At 44.0% G+C, this 23,908-nt stretch overlaps 2 protein-coding genes across 16 annotated transcripts in view; both read left to right on the top strand.

Moving 5' to 3' along the window:
* map4k5 (mitogen-activated protein kinase kinase kinase kinase 5) overlaps positions 1-13,623 on the top strand; it is a 48,520-nt gene extending 34,897 nt beyond the window's left edge. For 4 of the 15 annotated variants that reach the window (XM_042073187.1, XM_042073194.1, XM_042073200.1 and 1 more), the window contains 19 exons: positions 144-188; positions 364-409; positions 1,571-1,778; positions 2,427-2,450; positions 2,705-2,790; positions 3,124-3,168; positions 3,423-3,507; positions 3,593-3,672; positions 3,883-3,943; positions 5,750-5,752; positions 6,522-6,642; positions 6,789-6,847; positions 7,060-7,163; positions 7,520-7,697; positions 7,967-8,035; positions 8,149-8,241; positions 8,395-8,465; positions 11,057-11,112; positions 12,337-13,623. In XM_042073187.1, the coding sequence (XP_041929121.1) occupies positions 144-188; positions 364-409; positions 1,571-1,778; positions 2,427-2,450; positions 2,705-2,790; positions 3,124-3,168; positions 3,423-3,507; positions 3,593-3,672; positions 3,883-3,943; positions 5,750-5,752; positions 6,522-6,642; positions 6,789-6,847; positions 7,060-7,163; positions 7,520-7,697; positions 7,967-8,035; positions 8,149-8,241; positions 8,395-8,465; positions 11,057-11,112; positions 12,337-12,424 (1,522 nt within the window). In that variant the 3' untranslated portion in view covers positions 12,425-13,623. The remainder of the gene's footprint in view (positions 1-143; positions 189-363; positions 410-1,570; positions 1,779-2,426; positions 2,451-2,704; positions 2,791-3,123; positions 3,169-3,422; positions 3,508-3,592; positions 3,673-3,882; positions 3,944-5,749; positions 5,753-6,521; positions 6,643-6,788; positions 6,848-7,059; positions 7,164-7,519; positions 7,698-7,966; positions 8,036-8,148; positions 8,242-8,394; positions 8,466-11,056; positions 11,113-12,336) is intronic. The other 11 variants (XM_042073192.1, XM_042073201.1, XM_042073199.1 and 8 more) reach the window with 9 other exon arrangements.
* A 1,050-nt stretch (positions 13,624-14,673) lies between these two features.
* cdkl1 (cyclin-dependent kinase-like 1 (CDC2-related kinase)) lies at positions 14,674-23,647 on the top strand. Its single transcript, XM_042073208.1, has 10 exons — positions 14,674-15,088; positions 16,132-16,364; positions 17,721-17,842; positions 18,627-18,699; positions 19,636-19,726; positions 20,024-20,224; positions 20,646-20,728; positions 20,977-21,033; positions 21,221-21,385; positions 21,749-23,647. The coding sequence occupies exons 2-10, from the start codon at positions 16,197-16,199 to the stop codon at positions 21,851-21,853; spliced, it is 1,065 nt and encodes a 354-aa protein (XP_041929142.1). The 5' UTR covers positions 14,674-15,088; positions 16,132-16,196; the 3' UTR covers positions 21,854-23,647.
* The last annotated feature ends 261 nt before the right edge of the window (positions 23,648-23,908 follow it).

Below are 23,908 nucleotides of genomic sequence, written 5' to 3' on the forward strand. Positions count from 1 at the left end.
CTGTCGTCTCATCACATTCCATAGACATACAGTATTTGTATTATTCTTCACTTTCTTATGTGGACCTTCTGGCTTTCTATCTTTCTCTCTCTCTCTCACTCTCCCCCCATCTTTCCCTGACCTATGTGGGTGTCTTTTTACAGGGGTCACATCACTCACCTGGAGGATGCCTTTGAGGATGTGGAGCTGTGAGTCTCTTAGCTTAAACACACACACATATACACACACACAGCTGTTCTTTTGACAGTTCGTAAAATCACTCACTCAAACACATGACTGCATACTACACTGAGGTGCTTTGTTGGGTGAATCAGGTGACTCATTCCTACCCTCCAGTCTGTACTCAAACTCTGTTTCTTCCAGGAGCAACACACTTAAACAAGGACCCCCTCCACCACTGCCACCAAAGGTAAGTGTGTGTGTGATAGATAGATAGATAGATAGATAGATAGATACTTTATTGATCCCCAGGGGAAATTCAAGTGTGTGTGTGTGTGTGTGAGAGAGAGAGTGAGTGTGTGTTTCACTGTTTGTGTAAGACAGATTGAGAGCGCTTGTGTGAACACCTCATTAAATCTGTGTCTGTCCTGTACTCTCCTCGGTACCACTTTGAGACTTTTCTCCCCATGTCTTTTCTCCTTCCAAAACGCCCTTTTCTATTTTTCTCATTCAGCTTCCATCCATCTCCTTTTTTCACCCATCCCCATCCTTGCACCTGCTTCTTTCAAATTCATGAATGACATAACATAATTGCATGACATAAGGCATTTGTTTTGCCAAAGAAGCTATACAAAGGATAATGGCTTTTACATACTCAACGCATTGGTCACTACGTGCGACAATGTTATGTCAAAATGACGTTGATTCCTCTGTCGTGCGATTTTTTTTTTCAGTGTCATGTGTGTGGTCACGTCTGGTTGTGTCTTGATCAAAAGCATGACAAGCTAGAAGCCAAGATCAGGAAGCAGGTGTGCCTCTACAGGCATCATTTTTGCTAAGGTCATTCTTAAATCAATAGAAGACAACATCAGGCATTTCATATAGCCTGACCCACATCTTAAACAGAGTCATTTCAATAAAATGACTGTAGTCGGGAAGTTTGAATAGTCAGTTTGAGAAGAGAGGGAAGTTAACTTGGCTAGGCTACCAGCGAGAGTGTTGCGACCACCACGCGCAAGTATAAATAGTTTCGGCCATAGATATTAGAAAGCTAGATACCGCATTGGGCTCCCGAATGTACGTAAATAGCATCGCCATGTTGGTGGGCGCAATCAATAATTGGAGGTCAATGGAGAAGCATGTGACTCTGACTGGAAATCGAACAGGTGTCTCTGATTGCCCATAGACAGTAATGCAATATGGCGGCCGCGTTTACGTATGCCACCTAATAATAGAAATAGAGCCCAATGCAGTATCTAGCTTTCTAATATCTATGGTTACGGCTCCCCGTGACGTCACAACCGAAGTGCACAGTGATTAATGTGTCGAGTGTATGACACCTTTAAGGAACACAAGGAACAAGGAGTCTAAATGTGTGTGTGTGTGTGTCTCTCTCTCTCTCTCTCTCTAGCCGCGCTTGAACAGTTCATCTGATGAGCTTGGGCTGAGTGACGGCTGTCTGACGGTGCGCCGCTTCCCCAACCCCGACAACGGACCCTCCTCCGGCCCGCGTCGCCAGAGCACCCCGGAGCGAGGCAGCCAATCAGAGCACTGCCCTCCGGACCACCTCTCAGCCTCAGTCAGCAGCCCGGGCCTGCTGTCACACACCTCAGAGCAGGGTATGCATGCACGCACTTTCTCTCACACACACACACACACACACACACACACACACACACACACACACACACACACACACACACATATATACATCCATGGTGTACGGGGCTTTGCGGAGCAGAAGTGCCTACCACTCAGTAGGCAGTTTGCCTGGGTGTAATACCAATTGTTAGAAGAAGTGTCTTCTAAATCCCACTCACTTACATTACCTCTCTGCCTTTTACATACACACATACACCCAAACTGCTTTTCTGCCATCTCAACTTTATTCTTACTCTCACACTCCTGGTTATGACACACACACACACACACACACACACACACACACACACACACACACACACACACACACACACACACACACACAGAGAGACAGATACTGTACTTCCAACTATCTTTGAACCTTTTTCATGTCTTCTCTTCATGTCTTGCATACATAACAATATCACTGTCATGCATTGCTAACTGAAAGCTTCACTTTTCTCATGTCTTTGAGGTCTCCTGTCTTTCCACTTGGAACTAACTCTTGTCTTGTGGTCATATAATGTTAATCTCTAGAGATCTTCCCATTTTGATCCTTTCCCTGTTCTGCATTCTTTCCTTTAATGGACGCATACCTTCCTTCCTCTCTTCCTCTCTGATCAAAGCTCCTCCTCCCGTTAAAAGCAAAGGTAAGAAAGGCCAGCTGCATCTTGCTTCTTGCATCTTTGCTTAGCACATCTTTGCTTAGCACAAAAAAAAAATATGTAAATGTGTTCCTCCTTTGTTTCTCTTTCTTCCACTCTCTCCCTCTATCTCTCTCTCTCCCTCCTTCTCCCTCTCTTCCCTCTTTCTCTCTCCCTCTTTTCCTCTCCTTCTCTCTTTCTCTCTCTCCCTCTCTTCCTCCCTCTCTCTCCCTCTCATCTCCTCTATTTTGGTATTCCAGATGAGGACTCAGACAACAGTGTAAATGGTGACAGCTCTAAGCCTCCACCCAATCGACCACAAAGGAAAGACAGGAAGGAATATCCAGTGAGTATCACACACACACACTCACAAGCATCCACTTGTTCACTCACACACACACACACAAAAACACAGAGCTTTGGTTTCGCTGCACCATAAAGAAACAAAGAGGTGTCTATGGTAACACACAGCATGTTTGTGTGTGTGTGTGTGTCTTGTCTGTCTGTGGTTGTGTGCTATGGTATGGTGTGCAATGCTGTTCTCCACTACTGGGGTTTATTGCACCGTGGTGTGTGAACAGAGTAGGGTTTATTGCAAGGTATTGTGTGTGTGTGTGTGTGTCTGTCTTTTTCTCTGCACCCGATGAGTGTATTATACTGATTGTGTTTCCTCTCCCAGCAGAAACCAGCGATCAATGGCCTTCCACCCACGCCTAAAGTCCTGGTGCGTATCTGCCTGATCTCTTCATTCTTTCCTGATGGCTTATGCCATCATTTACATGGTTTTACAGTAGCAGTCATTTTCCAGTTTTCATCTGCTTCCGCTAAACGTGTGTGTGTGTGTGTGTGTGTGTGTGTGTGTGTGTGTGTGTGTGTGTGTGTGTGTGTGTGTGTGTGTGTGTGTGTGTGTGTGTGTGTGTGTGTGTGTGTGTGTGTGTGTGTGTGTGTGTGTGTGTGTGTGTGTGTTGTCGTCTTCAGATGGGAGCATGCTTCTCTAAAGTGTTTGATGGCTGTCCTCTAAAAATCAACTGTGCCACATCATGGATTCATCCTGATACAAAAGGTAGAAAACTATGAAATTGAGTCATTCTGCCTTAAATCCTAACCTTGGGTGTTTGTTCAACTATTTATCTATTTTGTGTTCATAGACCAGTATTTGATCTTCGGTACAGAGGACGGCATCTACACGCTTAATCTGAATGAGCTGCATGAAGCCACTATGGAGCAGGTATGGAGAGTGTGTGTGTGTGTGTGTGTCTGTGTGTACAAGTCCAAGTTAAGCATAAGCCAAACTTTCCCTGTATACTACAGATTTCATTCTGAGTGTTCAGGCACAGTGCATGTGAGTCCAGCTGAAGTGTGTGTGTGTGTGTGCGTGTGTGTGTGTGTGTGTGTCTGCATGAGTTTAACTCTTTCCTTTTTGTGTTTGCTGTTTCAGCTCTTCCCCAGGAGGTGCACCTGGCTCTACATCATCAACAACAACCTGATGTCCCTGTCCGGTGAGTAGACAAAAGTAATGGACACAAAAGCAGACAGACATAACAGTACATAACATAAAGACACAACAGCATACACGCTTTGTTGAGAAATGAGCATGATGGAAGCATGCGCCTCAAAAATATATGAACATTTGTGCCAGGTCAACAAGAGGTCAGTCAGAAAGGAAATAAGAAACACTGGGGTTGCATTAATACAGATGTCCGTTTTGGGAATCTGGCCTATACCGTACTCATATACTCGTACTCGTTATACAAATATGCTGCTACCACACACAGGTACCACTTCATTGCATCATTACTTTAAACACATGGTTGCAGTCAGGAGTTGTTATGTTATTTTATGCTACCTTATCATATTTGCCTACCGGAAACAGCTGGTTAGCACGATTTTATGACTGGCATTTTTTATTGCCCTACCAGACATGCCTTATCTTGCGCATCTGATGAAAATCAAACCTTTAACTCTTAAGTGTTATTTTTATGGTTGAAATGCCTCCTTCTTAAGTACTTATGTCATTATTTCAGATCATTAAGTACACAAATATAAGTACTAGTATTGGCAGTCATTCTGAAAAAAAAAGTAATATCTTGTGTCCTTAAAAAACCCAATGTACACACACTCAGTGATGATGTTGAACGGAAGCCAGATGCATGGAGACCGGGACGGTGAGGCATGCAGGCACTGATATGCGTTTTTATGGCACATTCTGTGTTATCAGCTTCTCCTGAGCACACATGTTGCTCACCGAACGAATGGTCTGTCTGCATTTTCTTTGTGTGTACTGCTATCTGCAAGCTATAAGCATATGTGTGAAAACCATTAGCCGTCTGGCTTTACGGCCCTGTTCATTGATCACGTATGGTTACTGTTGTGAGGTGGGTCAGATCTTGATGACACCCAAGACACAGTTTACATAAACACCACACTGCTGTACACATGTGTGTACACATCCACAGATGCATGCATTTAGGTGTGTCCAAACTTTGAAGTGATTCTCTAGTCTCTACCAATAAATATATCCACAACATTCACTTAGATATGAGTGTGAAGATGCTGTGTGAAATTGTAGATGTGTGTGTGCGCTTTAGTGTAGAAAGTGTATGAACAAGATGTATGCTCCCAGGGTTTAGGAGCACCCAATGCTAGTGGTTGATTGTATGCTGAGAACTGCACCAAGCTTCCATTCAAATGGCATGTTTAGAGATAGTGGTGGGCAAGTGCTAAATGATGACGTGTAAATTCTTATTGAGTGAAATCATTGTACTTAAGGTCTGTCAAAAATAGGACCATCTGATAATACACTCAAAACTGATGGTGATGAAAATTGTCTATTGCTCACTGCCCAATTGAGTTATAAAACGCTTGCCTGTTCAATATAATTAGTGACCGCTTAATGATGACTGATTATAAGTCCAGCCCAATTTGAGAGGTCATACACTGTTTTGTGCTACTGTGTCACAGTGTTCAGAAAACATCAAAAGAACATGTTATCCATGTGTGTTTTATCTGTAAATAGTCACCATAATGTATTAAACTTTCCCAGTCTTTGTACAGTCATGTTAACCAGAGAGTGTAATTATCTAAATGTCCACCAGGGGTACTCCAACCCTGCTCTGATATGTGCTTGTGGTACTTGCTATTACACTGCTGGAAAATTCAGCTTTTTTTTTTTTGCATTACATGCTGCTACATCTTGCACTCTAATGTCCTTTTTTGTTTTCTCTCTCTCTTTCTTCTCTCTCTCTGCCCCTTCTCTTCTCCATCTTCCATATTCATCTTGCTGGCTTCATGTCTGTCGTCATCAGAAGGTAAAGTCGCACTGCTAAACGTGGGGTCTGTAGGGAATGTTCTGTGTGCTACTGGTGTTGCTTAGCGTTGTGCTCTCTCCCCTTTTGCGCATCCCTGGGTCTTTCCATCCTCTCTAATCTCACCACACACACTGCTAATCGTAAAAGAACAATCTAGAAGAAGCAGCAGCTGCTGTTGATGGTTATTCACCACAAGCTTAAGGCCACATGCTGTCCTAGCGTCGGTAGCCATCTAAAAATGCTCCTGATGGTAATGCATGTGAGGAGAGGGTAATCACTTGGGTCTGTATAGAAACAGTTGGGCCTGTAATTACATCTTTTAGGGATTGTAAAACAGAAGAGAGAATGTCCGCACACCAGAGTTTAGCTGCTTTAGCTTAGGTTCATCTGCCGAAACGTTGTCGGTTTCTAATTAAAAGCTGGGTGCTAAACTCCGGTGTACAGACATTCTCTCTTCTGTTTTACGCTCCAATACCTTTGTCCTGCAACTGGCCTAAAGAAAGGTGGGATGTGCACACAACTACTCCGCTAAACATCTTTTAGGGATTGGTCTTAAGGATCAAGCTTAAACGCATCCCAGATGTGCTGCTCTGGATGGTGGGGTGTGGGCCTATTTGTCCCAACATTCCCATTTTAATCGTAACGAACACCCTAATCACCACATTTCACTAGTTTAATCTTCTAACCTTCTAGTCCTTATTTGTTGGTGTGGAGCTGTCTGACCATGTCACCTCCATACTCATGCCGTTCTCTCGCCCTCTCCTCTCAGGGAAGACATCCTTCCAGCTCTACTCCCACAATTTGATTGGTCTGTTTGAGCAGCTGCGGAAGCCAGGAAGCCTGGCTGCTCAGTTCCAGACGCATCGCTTTCCTGACAGAATCCTACCCAGGTGTGTGTGTGTGTGTCTGTGTGTGTGTGATGTCATGAGGGTGATTGTGTTGGTGATAAGTAACCCTCTCAACGTTTGGGTCGGATTGGTATTACAGTGGCCTTTACTCTTACACTGACCTTTTGACCTCTGTTGTGTGTCCACAGACGGTTTGCCCTCACAACTAAGATCCCTGACACCAAAGGTTGCCACAAGTGCTGCATCGGTGAGCGCAGAAATTTGTGTTCATGTCATTTCTGTTTACCTCTTGTTTGACCAGTACCTTGACCCAACCATAAGAGCAGAAGAGGGTAAAGTTGGCATGTTGAAATTAAATGTCTAATATGTGAAGTGTTCTCTATTTATATTTATATTTATATTTGTGCTCTATTTTCTCTTCATTTTTGTTTGTCTTCCATCCCTCTCTCCCCCTGCCAGTGAGGAACCCGTACACAGGGCATAAGTATCTGTGTGGAGCGCTGCAGTCTGGGATTGTGCTGCTTCAGTGGTACGAGCCTATGCAGAAGTTCATGCTTATCAAGGTGAGTGGTGACATTCAAACGCAGTCATACAAACACAGCTGGATGCACGTGGGCATTCGCACACACGCGCACACACACACACACACACACACACACACACACACACACACACACACACACACAGGGACACTTACATTCAAAGAGATGCAAAACCACAATGATTTATTTAGATTAGAAATCTTTTATATAATTTTGTAAGGGGATTTGGGTAGGTGTCTGCCAAATGCCATAAACAAGAGTAAAAACACACACACACACACACAGAGAGAGAGACCCGACCACTCAGCAAACCCAATCATCTCCTCAGCCTTTCCCGCTCCAGTGTGGCCATTGATCCCCTTTCTCGCCCCCTGCAGCACTTTGACTTCCCGCTGCCGAGCCCGCTGAAGGTGTTTGAGATGCTGGTGGTGCCCGAGCAGGAGTACCCCATGGTGTGCGTGGCCATCAGCCAGGGCAGCGAGCCTGGCCAAGTGGTGCGCTTCGAGACCATCAACCTCAATTCCTGCTCCTCCTGGTTCACTGAGATGGGCTCAGGTAAGACTCGCACACAGATACACATGCATGTACGCAGGCACATGCGCACACGCGCACACACTCACACACACATTACATTTTCATCAGGACATTCATTCACCTCTCACTCACTTGAAACGATGAAATAATCCCTGTAATATTGTATAGTCTGTGTATGTTTGTGAGATGGGTTCAACTCAGAAGTATGGCCACACACACACTCTCACTTGACATGATCAAATGATCTCTGTGATGTGATGACTTTGGTGTGTGTGTGTGTGTGTGTACAGGTGGCCATCAGGTGGATGCTATTCATGTCACTCAGCTGGAGAGGGACACTGTGCTTGTGTGTCTCGACAGTAAGTATGACGCCTGTATGACATGTAGGCCAGGCCCAAGTAAACCCTACCATGTCGTGTAGGTCTCACACCACCCTTTTATCTCTTTTCCATCTCCTCCTCCTTGTCTGCAGAGAATCTGAAGATAGTGAATCTGCAGGGCAAACTCAAGTCCAACAAGAAGCTTGCATCAGAACTCAGCTTTGAATTCTGCATCGGCTCCGTGGGTGAGTGTTTGTATGTGTGGCGTGTTAAAGTCTTTATCTTGAATACAAATGGGTTGTTTCTCTGTATGGCTATGCAGTGGGTGAGTGAATTGGGATGTTTTATGTGAGTGCTGTCGTCATGACTTTGGGTGTGTATGTGTGTGTTTTATACAGTGTGCCTTCAGGACAGTGTCCTGGCCTTCTGGAAACATGGAATGCAGGGGAAGAGCTTTAAATCTAATGAGGTAAACACCACACACACACACACACTCACTCAGCATATGCACGTACACACACACCCACCATATGCACGTGCATGGTGTGTACTCACACATAAGCATATGTTCATTCACATATTATACACACAAGGTCACGACCTTTTGTCAGAAGAGGAGGCAAGAGATTGCACAGCCTGGGGCATTATATGATGAGATGCATCTAATTAACCCCCCCCAATCAACCCTAAACACTCCAGAGTAAACAACAAAGTGGAGGCTCTCCTCTTTCATACGCCACAAGTCATGAACTGATGCTTTGGCACCTTCCTCTCTCCACATGGATACATGAGCTAATGCCCGGGGAGCAGCAGTCAGAGTTTCCACAGGCCGCTGGCTAACCTGCGCGCACCCTGTGTACCGGTGGAAGTGTGTGTGTGTTGTATGTCAGCTGTGGGTCAATTTAACTGCATGAACACCTTCACCTGTTGGGCAGGCGATCGTACACACACACAAACACACAATATTGTATAAAACCATTCATTAATCAGGGGAAATGTACACATGTACATGGAAGCTGGCATGCATTGCACACATGTTCACATGTTGGTGCATAAGCAAACACATGCATATTTTGTGCATAAGTGAGCACGTATACACACACACACTCACGCACTTCCGTATGTAAGTACTTGTATGTTTTTGAACTTGCTGAACCTCATATATATATATACACACACACAGAGACATACAGGCACTCATGCACACACGGTACACATATCACGAGTCCTTTGTGCACGTGTGTGTGAGGCATAAAGGCTTGCTCTTTTACATGGTGTTAACCTGATCACGGGGTGCTGGCGCGCACAATGAAAGGTCGGGGGTCGGGGTGAGGTGAGGTGTGGTGTGTATGAAAGGCGATAGGCCCCGTCTGTTCCATCACAGCCCTGCTCAGTGCTCCCCGCTACCCCCCCTTTGTGCTGCTGTGAGTGGATGTGGTCATTGTCAATATCCATACAGGCGCCATGGCATTTTCATCTCTATCCTTGAGAGACAAAGCCACTGTCTCTCTTTGTGTGTGTCTGTGTGTGTGTGTGTGCGCGTGTGTGTGTGTGTGAGTGTGAGAGATGTGGGTAGGAGACCCACCTGTTCATTGGGTATAGTGTGTGGTTGAGAGGCTGTATGTAACCATGCGCATGCATATGTGTGTGTAAATGTTGGTGACCTCGATACTGGAAGTGTCATTATGTATTTCTTGCAGCGTGTGTGTGTGTAGGTGATACAAAACTTCATATCAGAGGCTAAATCTTATACTCTACAAGTTATGAAGTTTGTGTTTGTCTGTGTGTGTGTCCCTGCATAGCCAGGCTATAATGGCCTCTGGTGCTCTGATAATTTGCAAGGGGTGTGTGTGAGAGATGTGAATGATGTTAAAATGTCAGGCTATGTAAAATTCATGCCGAATCAGACCGGTGTGGCAGCTGCACTGGGTGAACAGAGTGAATTATTCAGCCCCGAGTATGAAGCCTTCATTCTCTCCCTCACACGACTACTGGAGGGGGACGCCTTTTGGTGTGTGTGTGTGTGTGTGTAGCGGGGTGTCTGCGGGCACCTCAGGTCTTGTAGCGTAGTCATCTAGGCGAGAGGAGATATCAGATCTCTCGAGTTAAGCCGTTTTCATGCCAGGTGTGTTTGTGTGTGTGTGTGTGTATGCGTGTATGCATGCATGCTCGCTCATCTCACAGGTGTCACTGTGGCTTTGTCACCTTGCTTCACTTAGTAACACCCATCTTTGTGTGTGTGTATGTAGTGCACTCGTGCAAGTGTGTGTAAATGTGTGTTTATATTATGTGTGTGTGTGTGTGTGTGTGTAAATGTGTGCGAGCTGCAGACCCTTAGACCCCCACTCCTTACAAAGCAGTCAGCTGTGTTTGCCCTGTTATTGATGGGATCAAACAGAGCCCTTTCCCGTACAGCATGCAGAGCCCTATTCACAGCATCTCTGAGGCCTCCTAAAGGTCATTCATCAGGACTCACCTTCAGGGCCACACTCTAAACACACTTGAGCAGTGTTTGACCTCAGTGTTTGACTTGTTGGTCTCTGCTTTACCACACTGGGTTTTACTCCCCCCCCCTCCCCCATATAATCTAAAATAGCATGTTAGCAAGTTATCATTGTCTGGCCAAAATTACCTTCGCCCGCTACAGTATATTTACCATATTCCATCTCATAGTGACGCAAATATTGTCACACTGCTTTGCTTTGCTTTGCATCGTTCCCATCGAGAGAAAAATTGCCCAAAATCTTAAATATTGAATATGAAAGTAGCAAATAATGGCATCATATCAAGCAACAAATAATATCAAGCAACAAGTTGAGTGTTTTTTGTTTTTATGTGTGCTGTTTAATTAAGACCGTTTTAGTTGATGTTTCAGTTTTGCTGGTATAAGTTTTTGGTCTTATAAAGGCTGACTGAACTCTTAATTTATGTGTTTGTTATATTTTGTGGTCCTTGTGGGTCTTGTTAGGGATGTGTGTGTGTGTGTGTGTGTGTGTGTGTTTGTACACATGTATGTGTTTTTTTTGTCCGTGGGTATTAATGATGTGCCTCCATTCTCAGGTCACACAGGAGATTTCTGACCCCAGCAGGGTGTTCCGACTTCTGGGATCAGACAGGTTGGTGATCTCACACACACACACACACACACACACACACACACACACACACACACTGTCTCTCTCTCTCTCTCTCTCTCATGAATAGCACTCTCTCTTACCCACACACACATACACAATACACATTCTGCTTCTTATACTCTGTGTCTTGGTTTAAATGTTGGTTGAAATGCTTTTTTACAAAGTAAAGTGAACTGAACTGAAGCACAGTAGCTACAGGTACTTCCTTATTCTACCCCTCTCTTTCACACACACACACACACACACACACACACACACACTTTCCCAAAGTGGTATATTATTAACTGTCGAGGGACCAGGGAGGAGGAGAGTGTTTACCTAGAGTGGTGTCCTGTCCCTCTCTCATTAGTTTCCTCTCTACCCCACCCTGCCCATATGACCAGACTCTCCTCATGTGTCCTTACCACACATACCTCTTCATTTCAACTGTGTGTGGGTGTGGGGGTGGGTGTGTGTGGGTGTGGGGGTGGGTGTGTGGGGTGGGTGGGTGGAATGGGCATTCAGTTGATTTTGTATGCATTTATGTGCCCTTCTGCCAGTTTTTGTGTACATATGCTGTTAGGTTTTTATCTGTGAGTAAATATAGTTGGCGTGTCTGTGCGTATGCCTGCGTTTACGTACACACATTCATTTATAGTAAGGGTGTGTGACTGTGTGTGTGTGTGTGTGAGAAAGAGAGAGAGGAGAACTGTTTTAGCTGATTGCTCTGAGTGTGTGCATGTGTGGTACTGTGCCCGCTGCCTGGCACCATGTTTAATTCACCGCCCCACGGGCACTGCCAGCTCGGCCAGGATCTCTGTCTGCCTCTGAAATTACATCTGATGGGCCAAGACAGTATGGATAGTGACACACACACACACACACACACACATCCCTCCTTTCGAGCACTCTCACTGGTACTCAGGCATTCACACACTTTCTTGCTCAGGCACCGTGTAGATGTCAGGTCTCCGTCACACACACACACACACACACACAAACACCACAAGGCAGTGACGGGCTCATGTCCAAATGGAAGACACATTATCTCCAGTGTCATGCTTAGATAGACATCAGTCTTTTTATGTGTTGCTCTTTTTCAGTCCACCCCTGTTCTTCCTTAAGCATAAGTGTGTGTGTGTGTGTGTGTGTGCTAGCGTGTGTGTGTGTGTGTCAGTCAGTGTCAGTGCTGATCTGTGACTCTCTTGTGTCTGTTTTATATAGGGTGGTGGTGTTGGAGAGTCGCCCCACTGATAACCCCACAGCCTACAGCAACCTCTACATTCTGGCTGGCCACGAGAACAGCTACTAACCCCCCCCTCCCCTCTCTCACTCATACACACACACAACCACACACTTCGGCACCAACTTGCACACAAGCTAGAGCTACGGCAACTGTGCTATCTCCCACTGTCAACGGGTACAGCTTTGAGTATGCGCTCACACACACACACACACCATCTGGTTCTCCGTTGATTGTGGAAGTCCAAGTCCCTCTGTTTGGGTGGCTTGGTCCAGGCCCGTCCGAAGACCTTTGTGACGGCCTGGAGAAAGCGTCATGACCTTTCAGCTCTCCAGACCAGTGCCCAGAGCTGCCAGACACTGACGTCTGTAATGCAAAAGTAAATGTCTTTTGGACAGCACATTATTGCTCTGTCTTTCTATTTGTCTATTTATCTCTCTCTCACACACACACTGTCTCTCTCTCACACACACACATACATACATACACACACATACATACACACACTCTCACCTTCTATCTTTCCTTCTCTGAAACATATCACTATGAGCTACAGTTATAGACTGCAGTGTTATTGATCTATGAAGTGCCAATATCAGTGAGGATGGTCAGTTTCTCACGCATACAATAATAATAACCAAGTGTTTGGTTAATGGGAGTCAGACAGAATGTCTAACAGAAGTGTGGTTTTTGACTTGGGAGTGTTGTTGTTTTTTTAAGCCAGTTAGCTGGTGGCTAACTTTTAACTTTCCTTCTCTATGGGAGTTTTAATGCCGTAGATATGGAAGGACTAAGTCTGGGATTAAAAAATAAAAGAAGGAAAGAAAGGAAAGGAACTTCTCGGTCAGTTTATCATTTTTTTGAGGATTGACTATTTAAACGTGTTATTTATTAACGTAGGATTTGGGAGGGTGGGGGTGACCAGAGACTAGTCACCGTGAAAACAGAAAAGGTCAAAAGCAAGGTTTGTTTTGTTTTGTTTTTCTCGGCTTTGTAATATAGTGGATTTTTTTTCCAGCTCCTATCAGTTTATTTTTAGGAATTTGATTATAATGTAAAGTGGTATTCTTTTTATGATCCGTTGTTGCTTTTACTCAGATATTTGCACCATGTAAGCACTTTTGTACATTAATGTTGTTTCTTTTTTATTTAAAGTTTGACAGAACGTGGTGGTCACTACGTTTTAATGACTGCCAGGTTTTTTCCTCGCAAAACGTTTAATGTATGCAGTTTTTTTTGTAATAAAAAAGCTATTGTTAACAATAAAACTGAGTTTCTGATTGATTTCTTTTGATAATTACTTTTTAATAAGTGACTTATTACTGTGTGATACTTTCACTAAGCTAACATATGTTTCATTAGAGGGTTTAAGTTTGAGCTTTAAAATACTACTGTTCAGTATTTGACCCTAATATTCTTGACCTTTCTGAATGGGAAAAGAGCTGGAAAACGGAGTTGATATGACTAATATAATGAATAGCCATTCCATTTGGCCGATGTGAATAATTTCAGGTAAGCACTCTGGGAAAACGGAATCAATCCCTTTGAGCTTAATTGCATTTCATCCCTGGCTAACCTTTTTTATTTGGACTGTATTGCTGTTCAATAGAGTGCTTAGGTTGCGAAGAGAGTTGAGTTGGCATTAATTTTTTCCTCATTAATTAGCTGAGAGCTGACAGAGGTGACCTTCAGAAACCGAAGAACAACAAAATCTTTGTCATTGTTTTGCCTCTGCCTCGTCAACGCTCCATCTTTAGTAACCATCAATGGCGTATTTGCTAAATGTAGCACAGTGAGACCTCCTCCCTCCATCATTTCCCAGCATCCAGGTGGTGTTGCTCAGTTTGTGTGTGTGTGTGTGTGTGTGTATCCCAAAGCAGGTCTATATTTGGGGCCTCTAGTGGTTTAAAAGTAGCTGCTGCACAGCACCCAGACCGACAGCGAGTCACTCTGAGACTGTCGTCATCACACCAATGGTTGGCACGGCGACAGCCCCCTGTGTATCTCTCTCTTCCTTTCTCTTTTTCCTCCCACTTGCTCATTCTACCCATCCATCATCAGAATGTAGCGTCAAAGGAATTCCCTGTACAGTAACCAGCAGATGTCATGATTTGCATTCAAAGGGTGCCTGCATTTGCCTTTTACATCTATAAATCCACACAGCACCAGGGAGGGGAATCCAAACACAGATCTGAGCACATTTAAGGTCCTAAAATAGGAGCTCATGTCTGTGATCACTGTGACAATGCTCTGTGTGTAAGAGGGAGTCAGAGAAACTGCACAGGGAACAGTGGTGTCTGTGTTTGTGTGTGGTTGGAGAGAGTAAGGGAAACATGCACCACAGCCTCTTGTGCCCAGATACATCCTGAGCCAAAAGACCCCAGCGCAGTTAGTGAGGTAAGCAGAGTGTGTGTGAGAGAGAAAGTGTGATGTGTTGCTACCAATCAGAGTTGAAGCGTGTGGTTATTGGTGAGTATGTGTGCTAGGAGATATTGCTCTCAGCTTGATGGGGGGTGGAGCTTGCTTTGTAGTTCCTATGGGGACCAGACTGTAAAAGCGAAGGACCTGGACAAGAAGTATCCCACTCAACAAACCCACACACACTCAGACGTTTACACTCGTCGGGTCACACACAATACTTACAAACACATCCCTTCAAAAAAGTCGGACGATTATCTGGTACTACATCTGTTTTATCTCTGCAGATCCGATTGGTTCTTCGCTCTACAACAGGTGGGTGAAACTATAATCTAATTTATGTGTAGGCTATAATGTTAGATGTGTTTTTCTCGCTTCTTTTTTAGTCTCAACTCTGTTGAGATGGCTACACGCAAATCTGTTCTAAGTTTGTTGCCATCCACAAGAGTATAAATGCACAGAAATTCTGTTGTCTACAGCTTCCATATTTCCATTTTTGCGTAGGCGAATCGGTAGAAGATTTTTTTTCCGAGATCTGGTTTGGTTCTTTGCGTTTGCTCTCTGTGATCTTTCACGTTACGCAATCCCCATGTACCCTCAGGTGTAGTGTTGCCGCGGCCGGGTTAATTGATCTCTTGATCCGATGTAATCGAATTGTATGCCCGCGATAAGGGCAGTCATTCACCTGTTGCCCGGAGATCATTTTCCAAGCATTTGTTGTTGTACAAATCCCCGTGGCGAAATTGCATGCATAAAGTGGGTTACGTGCGGCCTGATGCTGAGTGTTTTTGAATGTTGGAAAGCGACTGTTAGATGCGCCTGTTGTTTATCCAGTGTGGTTTTGTGACTGAACTGTCCACAGAACGTCCAGTAGGCTAGTTTGGCGCTGAAATATCCTATTTTCTGCGCACGGTAGTCCAGAGTCCAGAGTTGGTCCATGATGAAAATGAGTGCATCTGCAAACAGGTCCCTTTAAACACAATGTTTCTGTTGATCAGCCCACATAATGCACAATCTTTGAAGGGATGATATGTTTAGCCTACTAAAAAAGAAAACACAGGCCCAAATAAATATTTCGGTCAACAAAGCGAGGTTAAATATTGTTTTAGGTTTTGCACAAAATATTTCTTATAACTTAAATATGAAAATATGATTATAAATTAGAAAACGTACAATTACCTCTCAAATAACCCAAATGCATTGGACAACGTGAAGCGAAATAAATGCTACCTGTTATGATTTTCTGAAGAGCCGACAGGATCTACCACAGCATCCAAAAAAAATCTATGAGCAAACATCTGATGTTGTATCTGCTCCTGGAAAATGTCTGCAAAGTAAAAGTTTGTCTCGCATCTCAGGTCGCGCCTGTGCGCACAGATTGCGCCTGCGGTGGAGATTCTGTCGGGAGCCACCGCTTTGCAGGATGGAAAAGTATGAGAAGATTGGAAAGATTGGAGAGGGCTCATATGGAGTCGTATTCAAATGCAGAAACAAAGACACGGGCCAGATTGTGGCCATCAAGAAGTTTGTGGAATCTGAGGATGACCCTATCATTAAGAAAATCGCTCTTCGGGAAATCCGTATGCTTAAGGTAACGCCATTTACGTTTATACGTTTCTTATTATTAAAGCTAAACTAAACATTTGCATTTGACAACAGACTATAAAATGTGGAATGTTAAACTGCCTGGTCAGCTTCCAAATTCATTCTGGTCAGTTTGGATGCACCGAGCGTCAAACTGCTTAAAAACTGCTGTGTCTATGTGAGCTGCGCTTTTTGCTCCTATTCTGACAAAATATAAATATATTCCCTTTTCTCTATAATTTTCGTTTATGTATAAGGTTACTGTCCGATGTCCATAGCTTCTTATGCCTTCCAGTCTTGAAGTTAAAAATCTTATTTTTTTTTCATGAATGTAGCAGCATGCGTGTTTTCATGAATGTAAAACCGTCCTGGGTTGTGAAAAAAACCCACACTCACACTTCAGCCCTCTGTCTTCATGCCAGGAGAAGTGGCAGGAGTAGAGTGTTTAGAAAGGTGTTATTCTGGAGCACACACAAATTCTCACAGACTTCCCATTGGTGTCCTGATGCCAGCTGAGGTGCCATGAAGTGTGTTGCTGAGCAACACACACACACACACACACACACACACACACACATCGCTTACCACACACCTCTACCATGTGCCCATGCCCAGATGCCAAAGAAGGTGGCACAAGGCTAGATTAGAGACCCATCTCCAGTTACCCTACTTGGACGCAGGACAAGAGAGTGCTTTCTCTGTCCATTCTCTTCAGTTTTAGAGTTTGTTCTCTTCCACCGTCTAGAGCTCAGTGAGGGTTCATACACAGAGAGCCATGAAGCATCAGTATGCAGAACAGTCCTGAATTTGACAGTTCTCCATAGGCCTTGTGATTTTGGCCGTCACTGGCTTAGACGTTTTTCATATTAACAACTGCTGAGCATGTAGATTACAACCCACTGTTCTTGATGGATGCCAAATGTAATTAATTATTTATATGAGCTGCCCACCTTCATATGGAGCAGCATGGAATTTCTTACCTCTTGCAAAAAGGTCAGAATTACACTAATGGTCTTGAATGTCAGTATTGACAAATTGCCAATTTGTTGATAACATGTAGGTCAGGAAAATAGTCTGTGAATGTGCACGGTTGTGCCTAGAAATCTGGGTGAAACAGCAGCCAGTTGTACCTAGCGATGAAAGGCTTGTTATTGTGTGCTTGCGGGTTATCTGATGTGCCATGTGAGATTTTTATGAGCATCCTCATAAATCATCCTGCCTTAAGATGTGTGTTTGATAAAACATGCATCAGCTTGCCCCTGACAGCTCCTGGTCATTAACACTTCTTCAATGCACCTCCACATGTGTGTGTGTGTGTGTGTGTGTGTGTGTGTGTGTGTGTGTATGTGTGTGCTCCCTACAGCAACTAAAGCACAGTAACCTGGTTAACCTAATCGAGGTGTTTCGCCGCAAGCGTAAGCTACACCTGGTGTTTGAGTACTGTGACCACACTGTCCTCAATGAGCTGGACCGCTACCCACATGGGTAAGTGTGTCACACACACACACACACACACACACACACACACACATACACACCACATGCAAAATGGGAAGTTGTTGGACTGTTTTCTTGCCTTTTTGCAAATGTATGCATACTGTATTTTACACTCTTCTGTTATTTCTGTTGAAGTCCTAAACACACACACAGAGATCACACTCCAACATTTGTAGGCCCCCCACCTCTGACTTGTTTCTCAAAAAATAAAAAACACACAACACAACACTCTCACTCTCCCTCGCTCTTTCTCTCCCACACACACAAACACACTCCACATTCTTTAACGAGAGGCTGTCCAGTCCAGGTTCTCTGGCAGCCATAATGTTTGACGGTTGTCATGGCGTCAGAGCTGATTGTTGCGGAATGTTTATTGCGATGCTATGTCTTAGAATCCATTGCTGGCACAGGGTGGAAGGGCTGAAATGGTCCCCTCCGGCTCGATTTAGGCCTCTCCCTCGACAGCTCTGATAAATGGACTCTGAATCAACAAACCCCCAAGCCAGTGCTACTGACAAAACCCCTACCTACCTCAATACTTCCTCTGTCCCTGAAGGAGAGAGAGAACATGTCTTACTTTACCTGTCTGTAAGCCAGGTAAGGGAGGAAAAAAGTTTGTCCTGAAACCAATAGACACGCCATAGGACTATAGGAAATACAATGACATGGTCTGAGATGTGGATTTCAGCGGGGAGTGGGTTGTTTTTGTGGAGAGGATCGTACTGGTTAGGCATTGCTGATTGCCTGAGTTGTTTTTGTCTGAACACTGCAGAGTTCCTGAGCACCTGGTGAAAAGCATCACCTGGCAAACACTCCAGGCTGTCAACTTCTGCCATAAACAAAATGTAAGACACATCATGTCCACATACACACCATGTCTATATTAATTAATTTAGCAGTTCAATTATATCCCCGGGGCAACTCTGGGTTAGGTGCCTTGCTCAAGGGCACAGCGATGGAAACCGGGTATTGAACCCACCACTTTTCAGGCTGCTGCATGCTAACCCGGGTCCTTAACCACTACACTACCACCGTCTCACACTAATCATGTCTACAAACACACACTAACACCATGTCTACATACACAGACTAACACACCATGTCTACAAACACACACTAACACCATGTGTACATACACAGACTAGCACATACACAGACTAACACACCATGTGTACATACACAGACTAGCACACCATGTCTACATACACAGACTAGCACACCATGTCTACAAACACACACTAGGACACCATGTCTACATACAGTAACAAACTATTGTCACAGCTGTGTTAATATGCATACTGTGAACAGAACCCACAGCTTCTGCCATGTGTTCTTCACTCACACACTGCACCCCCCTCCCCTTGAACACTCCCTCTTTCTCTCACTCACTCACTCACTCCACAGAGCTAGTTCATGGTTGTCCTTATAAGAATTCTTTTCTCTTTACTGGAGGGCTGTTAAAACACACACACGCACACGCACACGCACACGCACACGCCCACGCACACACACACACACACACACAGAGGACTAGTCAGTAGTAACAGCCCTCTTCACAGGGTCTCTTTGTAGGGTTAAAGGGGAGGGGAGTGAAGGCCTTTCCCTCTTTGCTCCTCTAAAGACAGTCCACTCTGTCAGTCACTCCCAACCTATTCGTCCGTAACCTCTTCTAAAATACTGATCCTACAGTAATATGCTCTGTTTAAACAAGCAAAATGTGTTTACTTTTTGTGTTTTGTGTTTACTGTGTGTGTGTGTGTGTGTGTGTGTGTGTGTGACAGTGTATCCACAGAGATGTAAAGCCAGAGAACATCCTCATCACCAAACAGCAGGTCATTAAGCTATGTGACTTCGGCTTCGCCCGTATCCTCAGTACGTATCGCACCTTTAAGATAGTCCTCCTAAATCGTAGGGTTGGATCAAGCTGCCTCGTAATGTCCCTTTTTGGGACAGAATGTGCTTCTCTCACACATGCACTCACTCCCTTTCTCTCTCTTTCTTTTGTTTTTCTCATTACTCCTGTTTCCTTCTGTTCATAATCTATCACTCCCTCATCTCTCATTCACCATTCTGTCTCTCTCCCTCTCTCTTGCTTTTAATTTCCTGTACATCCACTTTTCTCTGTCTCCCTCCTGTTTGCCCCCACCCCCCCCCTCTCTCCCTCAACAGCGGGGCCCTGTGACTACTACACAGACTACGTGGCGACCCGGTGGTACCGGGCCCCGGAGCTGCTGGTGGGGGACACGCAGTACGGCCCCCCAGTGGACGTGTGGGCGGTGGGCTGCGTCTTCGCTGAGCTGCTCTCCGGCTCCCCCCTCTGGCCGGGCAAATCTGACGTGGACCAGCTCTACCTCATCAGAAAAACACTGGGTAAGAAAAAAAGCATGTTGTGGTGATTGTGTGTGTAGATATGCGATGAAATATTTAAATGATGTGATGCAATATTTACAATCATGATGTTGATCATGAACATCAACTTTGTTTTCATATTTATCATATCTTTATTACAAGGATACAAGGAGGTTTATTTGTCACATACATATAAATAGTAACGTAAAGCATGTAGTGAAATTTCATTAGGTGTTCAGCTTTTTCTGTGCGAGTGCAAAGAAAGATAGATCAAGAAATATTTTTTAATAAATAGCAAGAGAGAGTATTTACACCTGACATATTCCATTAATATTTTGTCTGAATATTTACGTTTGTCTTCATGTGTAAGTGTGTAACATGGCGTGAACAGTGAGTGTATTTGTGTAGTGCTGTCTGTGACCTGACTTCACTCTCCCTGTAGGAGATCTGATCCCAAGGCACCAGCAGGTCTTCAGCAACAACCAGTTCTTCAGTGGGGTATCTGTCCCTGAACCACTAGAGATGGTAAGAGGACAAGCGCACACACACACACACCTTGTTTGCCCTCAACCTCATTGAAGCATACACAATTAATTTGCTGTTTGTAAACATCCTGCCATATCAAACTTTCCAAACACACTCCCAGGGGAAACACTAACACACACACTCACACTCTCTCTCTCACACACACACAAACACTCTCATTGAGGGAATACAGAGCACTGTGAGGAGGTCCCTTATCACATAATCATTGTTTGTGTGTGCATCTTTAGGAGACTCTGGAGCAGAAATACCCTAACCTCTCTTACCAAGCACTCAGTCTTATGAGGGTAAGCCACACACACACACACACAGAAATACTTTTTGGTTTAATCTTCATTGTCATCCTCCTTCCAGCACCGCATTGTGAGGAAGGTTGTTGATTGAAATATAACTATAACATGAATATGAATATACGTAAAGGTAAATAAACGATTACTTAGAGTTGCCCTTTGGCCTTTCACCCTCTGACCCCAGGGCTGCCTGCGGATGGATCCATCCGAGCGTCTGACGTGCGAGCAGCTGCTTGAGCACCCCTACTTCGACAGCCTGCGAGAGGAGAGTGAGAGCGTGGCTCGGGAGCTCAACCGGGCCACCAAGAGACGCTCGCGGCAACCCCGCGCCAAACACCTGCCTCCTGGGGTGAGTTGTCATGGAAACGTTGCATCTTCTGCCCTGTTGTGCCAGGGGTGTCCCCCAGTGTTGTACTATTTCCCACCGGAGGTGAAGACACTGCAATCTACCAGCCATTAAGAAAATGTCATGCATGCTATGGGGTTGTATAGGGAAATTGTGTTGAGATTTTATAACCATAGTACTTTACTTACTCTACTTAGTACTATTGTACTATTGAGTTATGATTAGATAGATAGATAAGATAGATACTTTATTGATCCCCAAATGGAAATTCAAGATTCATGATGTGAGCGACTTAGTGTAACCAAATTAGTTCTTGTACTGAATCCTCTCTCTCCTTCTTTCTTTCTCTCTCTCTGTCTTTCTCAGTATTTGCCTCAGCTAACCAGCAGTAGCATCTTCCCTGTTCTGGACAACAGGAACAACAAATACTACAACTTGCGCAAATTCAACTACCACTTCCCCAACATCTAACACACACATGCATACCTTCTCCCACACAAACGCAGACACACCAGCAGTTTCCTTGGATAACTCAGGGACTAGCCAATGCTTTGAAAACCCCTCACTCTCACAACCTGCAGAAGATGGTCCAATCAGTATGTCGGGCAGCAGAGGGGAGGAAAGTGACCGGTGTAGGAGTATCCCTTCCTGTGAGGGTTACTTTAGTGTGAAAAATGAAACACGGTCTGAGGAGAAACTAAGCAACCAAAAACCTATTTTCAGTCTCACTAATACTCTTGCAAGCCAGATTGCTAGGTTTTTATATCTCCTTTATTTTGACCTATTGCCTAGTTCAGGAACAGCAGTTGCAAACCTGTGCTGGACAAAATACCTTTGAGAATGTTGAAAGGACACTCTCCAGTAGCCATTTTAAGCAGAAGCAAGTTGGTACCCATTAGCTGATCAGTACCAAGTTTTGGGTTCCTCTCTGGAGTGGTGACATAGGCTCTAACTAATAAGTGCAAGAGCAGGTAATTTCAGACCCAGTGTGGCTGGGTCCAAAAAGCATAATCTAGGTCTAGGAAGAGACCTGCACAACATTTCTCATTTCCTCAAGTGCAGTTTGAATCTAAAGCCATGTTTGAAAAGCTAGTGTTTCTCAATATTCCAACCATTTATTGCATTATGTTCCTTTTTTATTTTTTATTCCTTTTTCTATCTTTGAGAAATGGAAATAAGACGGGAAAATGCATGATATGCATGCAACACACACTAAGATTTTTAGTTGCTCTGATTCTAAAGAAGAAAACCAACATGCTACACATTTTTACACATTTAATATCCTGAGAGTCTTCAAATGGCTGATTAAATAAAATATGAGGTGTTTCTGTTTTGATGGTTAGAATTCCTGCAGTCATAAAGGTGCATAAGACTTCTCACTCCTGACTCCCCCCTACTTGGTCTTAACAGGTCTGATACGGAACCAGTGATGTAGTCCAGTTTCAAACCCTCACTAGGCATTTTGCTGTTATCTATAGCATTGATTCTCAAAGTGGGGTCCGCAGCACATTGTTAGGGGGTCCCTGACAAAGTTTGCTACAAAATATGAAATTGTCTTATATGGCGAAAAATGCTACAGTATCAGCATTTGCCCAATTGATCTGCTGATACGTTACATCAATACGTCAAAACACTTTACTATTAATTATGTTGTATGTAAGTTATGTGAAGCAAACACTATATGTTCAACACAACAGGCCTACATTTGACAAAGAAGCAACAATCCTTTAAAAAAAATCCTACATACTGTCAAAGTTTGCTAACATGACTATTGTGGTATTAGCACTCTATGTTTTTAAAATACATATAACATAAGCATCTAACAGAAAAAAAGGCTATACAGCTTCATGATTAACTTAAGTTTTATGTGTTGCAATTATGAGGGGTCCTTGGAGAATTTTCCACTTCATGAGGGGTCCCTGGCCCACAAAAGTTTGAGAATCCCTGATCTATAGGGTCTGATGCATTACACCACATTATCTACAAAGAGCCTTTTTTCTAGCTACTGGGTAATCTTCAGGTTTTATTTGTTAGGTGTTGGATGTATTTGTGAATGTTGACAATGAGCAGTCTAGTGCTCTGCTAACGGTACTTAGACAACAAAGGGACTCTACTGCCTCTCCCTGTTTGCCAAATATAATTGTTTATTTTGTATATTTTGTTTATTTCTTTTTTAGAAAATGTATATGAGTGAATCAATGACAGGATTTTCTAGTGAATAACATGTTCCAGGGCTGTTTTTCAGTTCTATGGACCCTTTCAAGAGAGTTCCATTATCAGCATCATAGTTGGCCCCACAAGACTTCCTTTTTAACATTCCATATGTTATCTTAATGCAGAGGAAGTAGATTGGGGCCCAAATAGAACGTTCAAGCATTGTTTTTGTTTTTATTGATGAAAGGGTCTATACTGATTGGGGAAAATGTTTCATGACAAAGCCACATTGGAAGGGGGCTTGATCTGGTTTTTGATCAGCTGAATCAGTCAGGCAGTCTGGATTCAGGCAAAGACTGGATTCACACTCGG

The sequence above is a fragment of the Alosa sapidissima genome, chromosome 19, assembly GCF_018492685.1.
Source record: "Alosa sapidissima isolate fAloSap1 chromosome 19, fAloSap1.pri, whole genome shotgun sequence".
Classification (NCBI taxonomy): Eukaryota; Metazoa; Chordata; class Actinopteri; order Clupeiformes; family Clupeidae; genus Alosa; species Alosa sapidissima.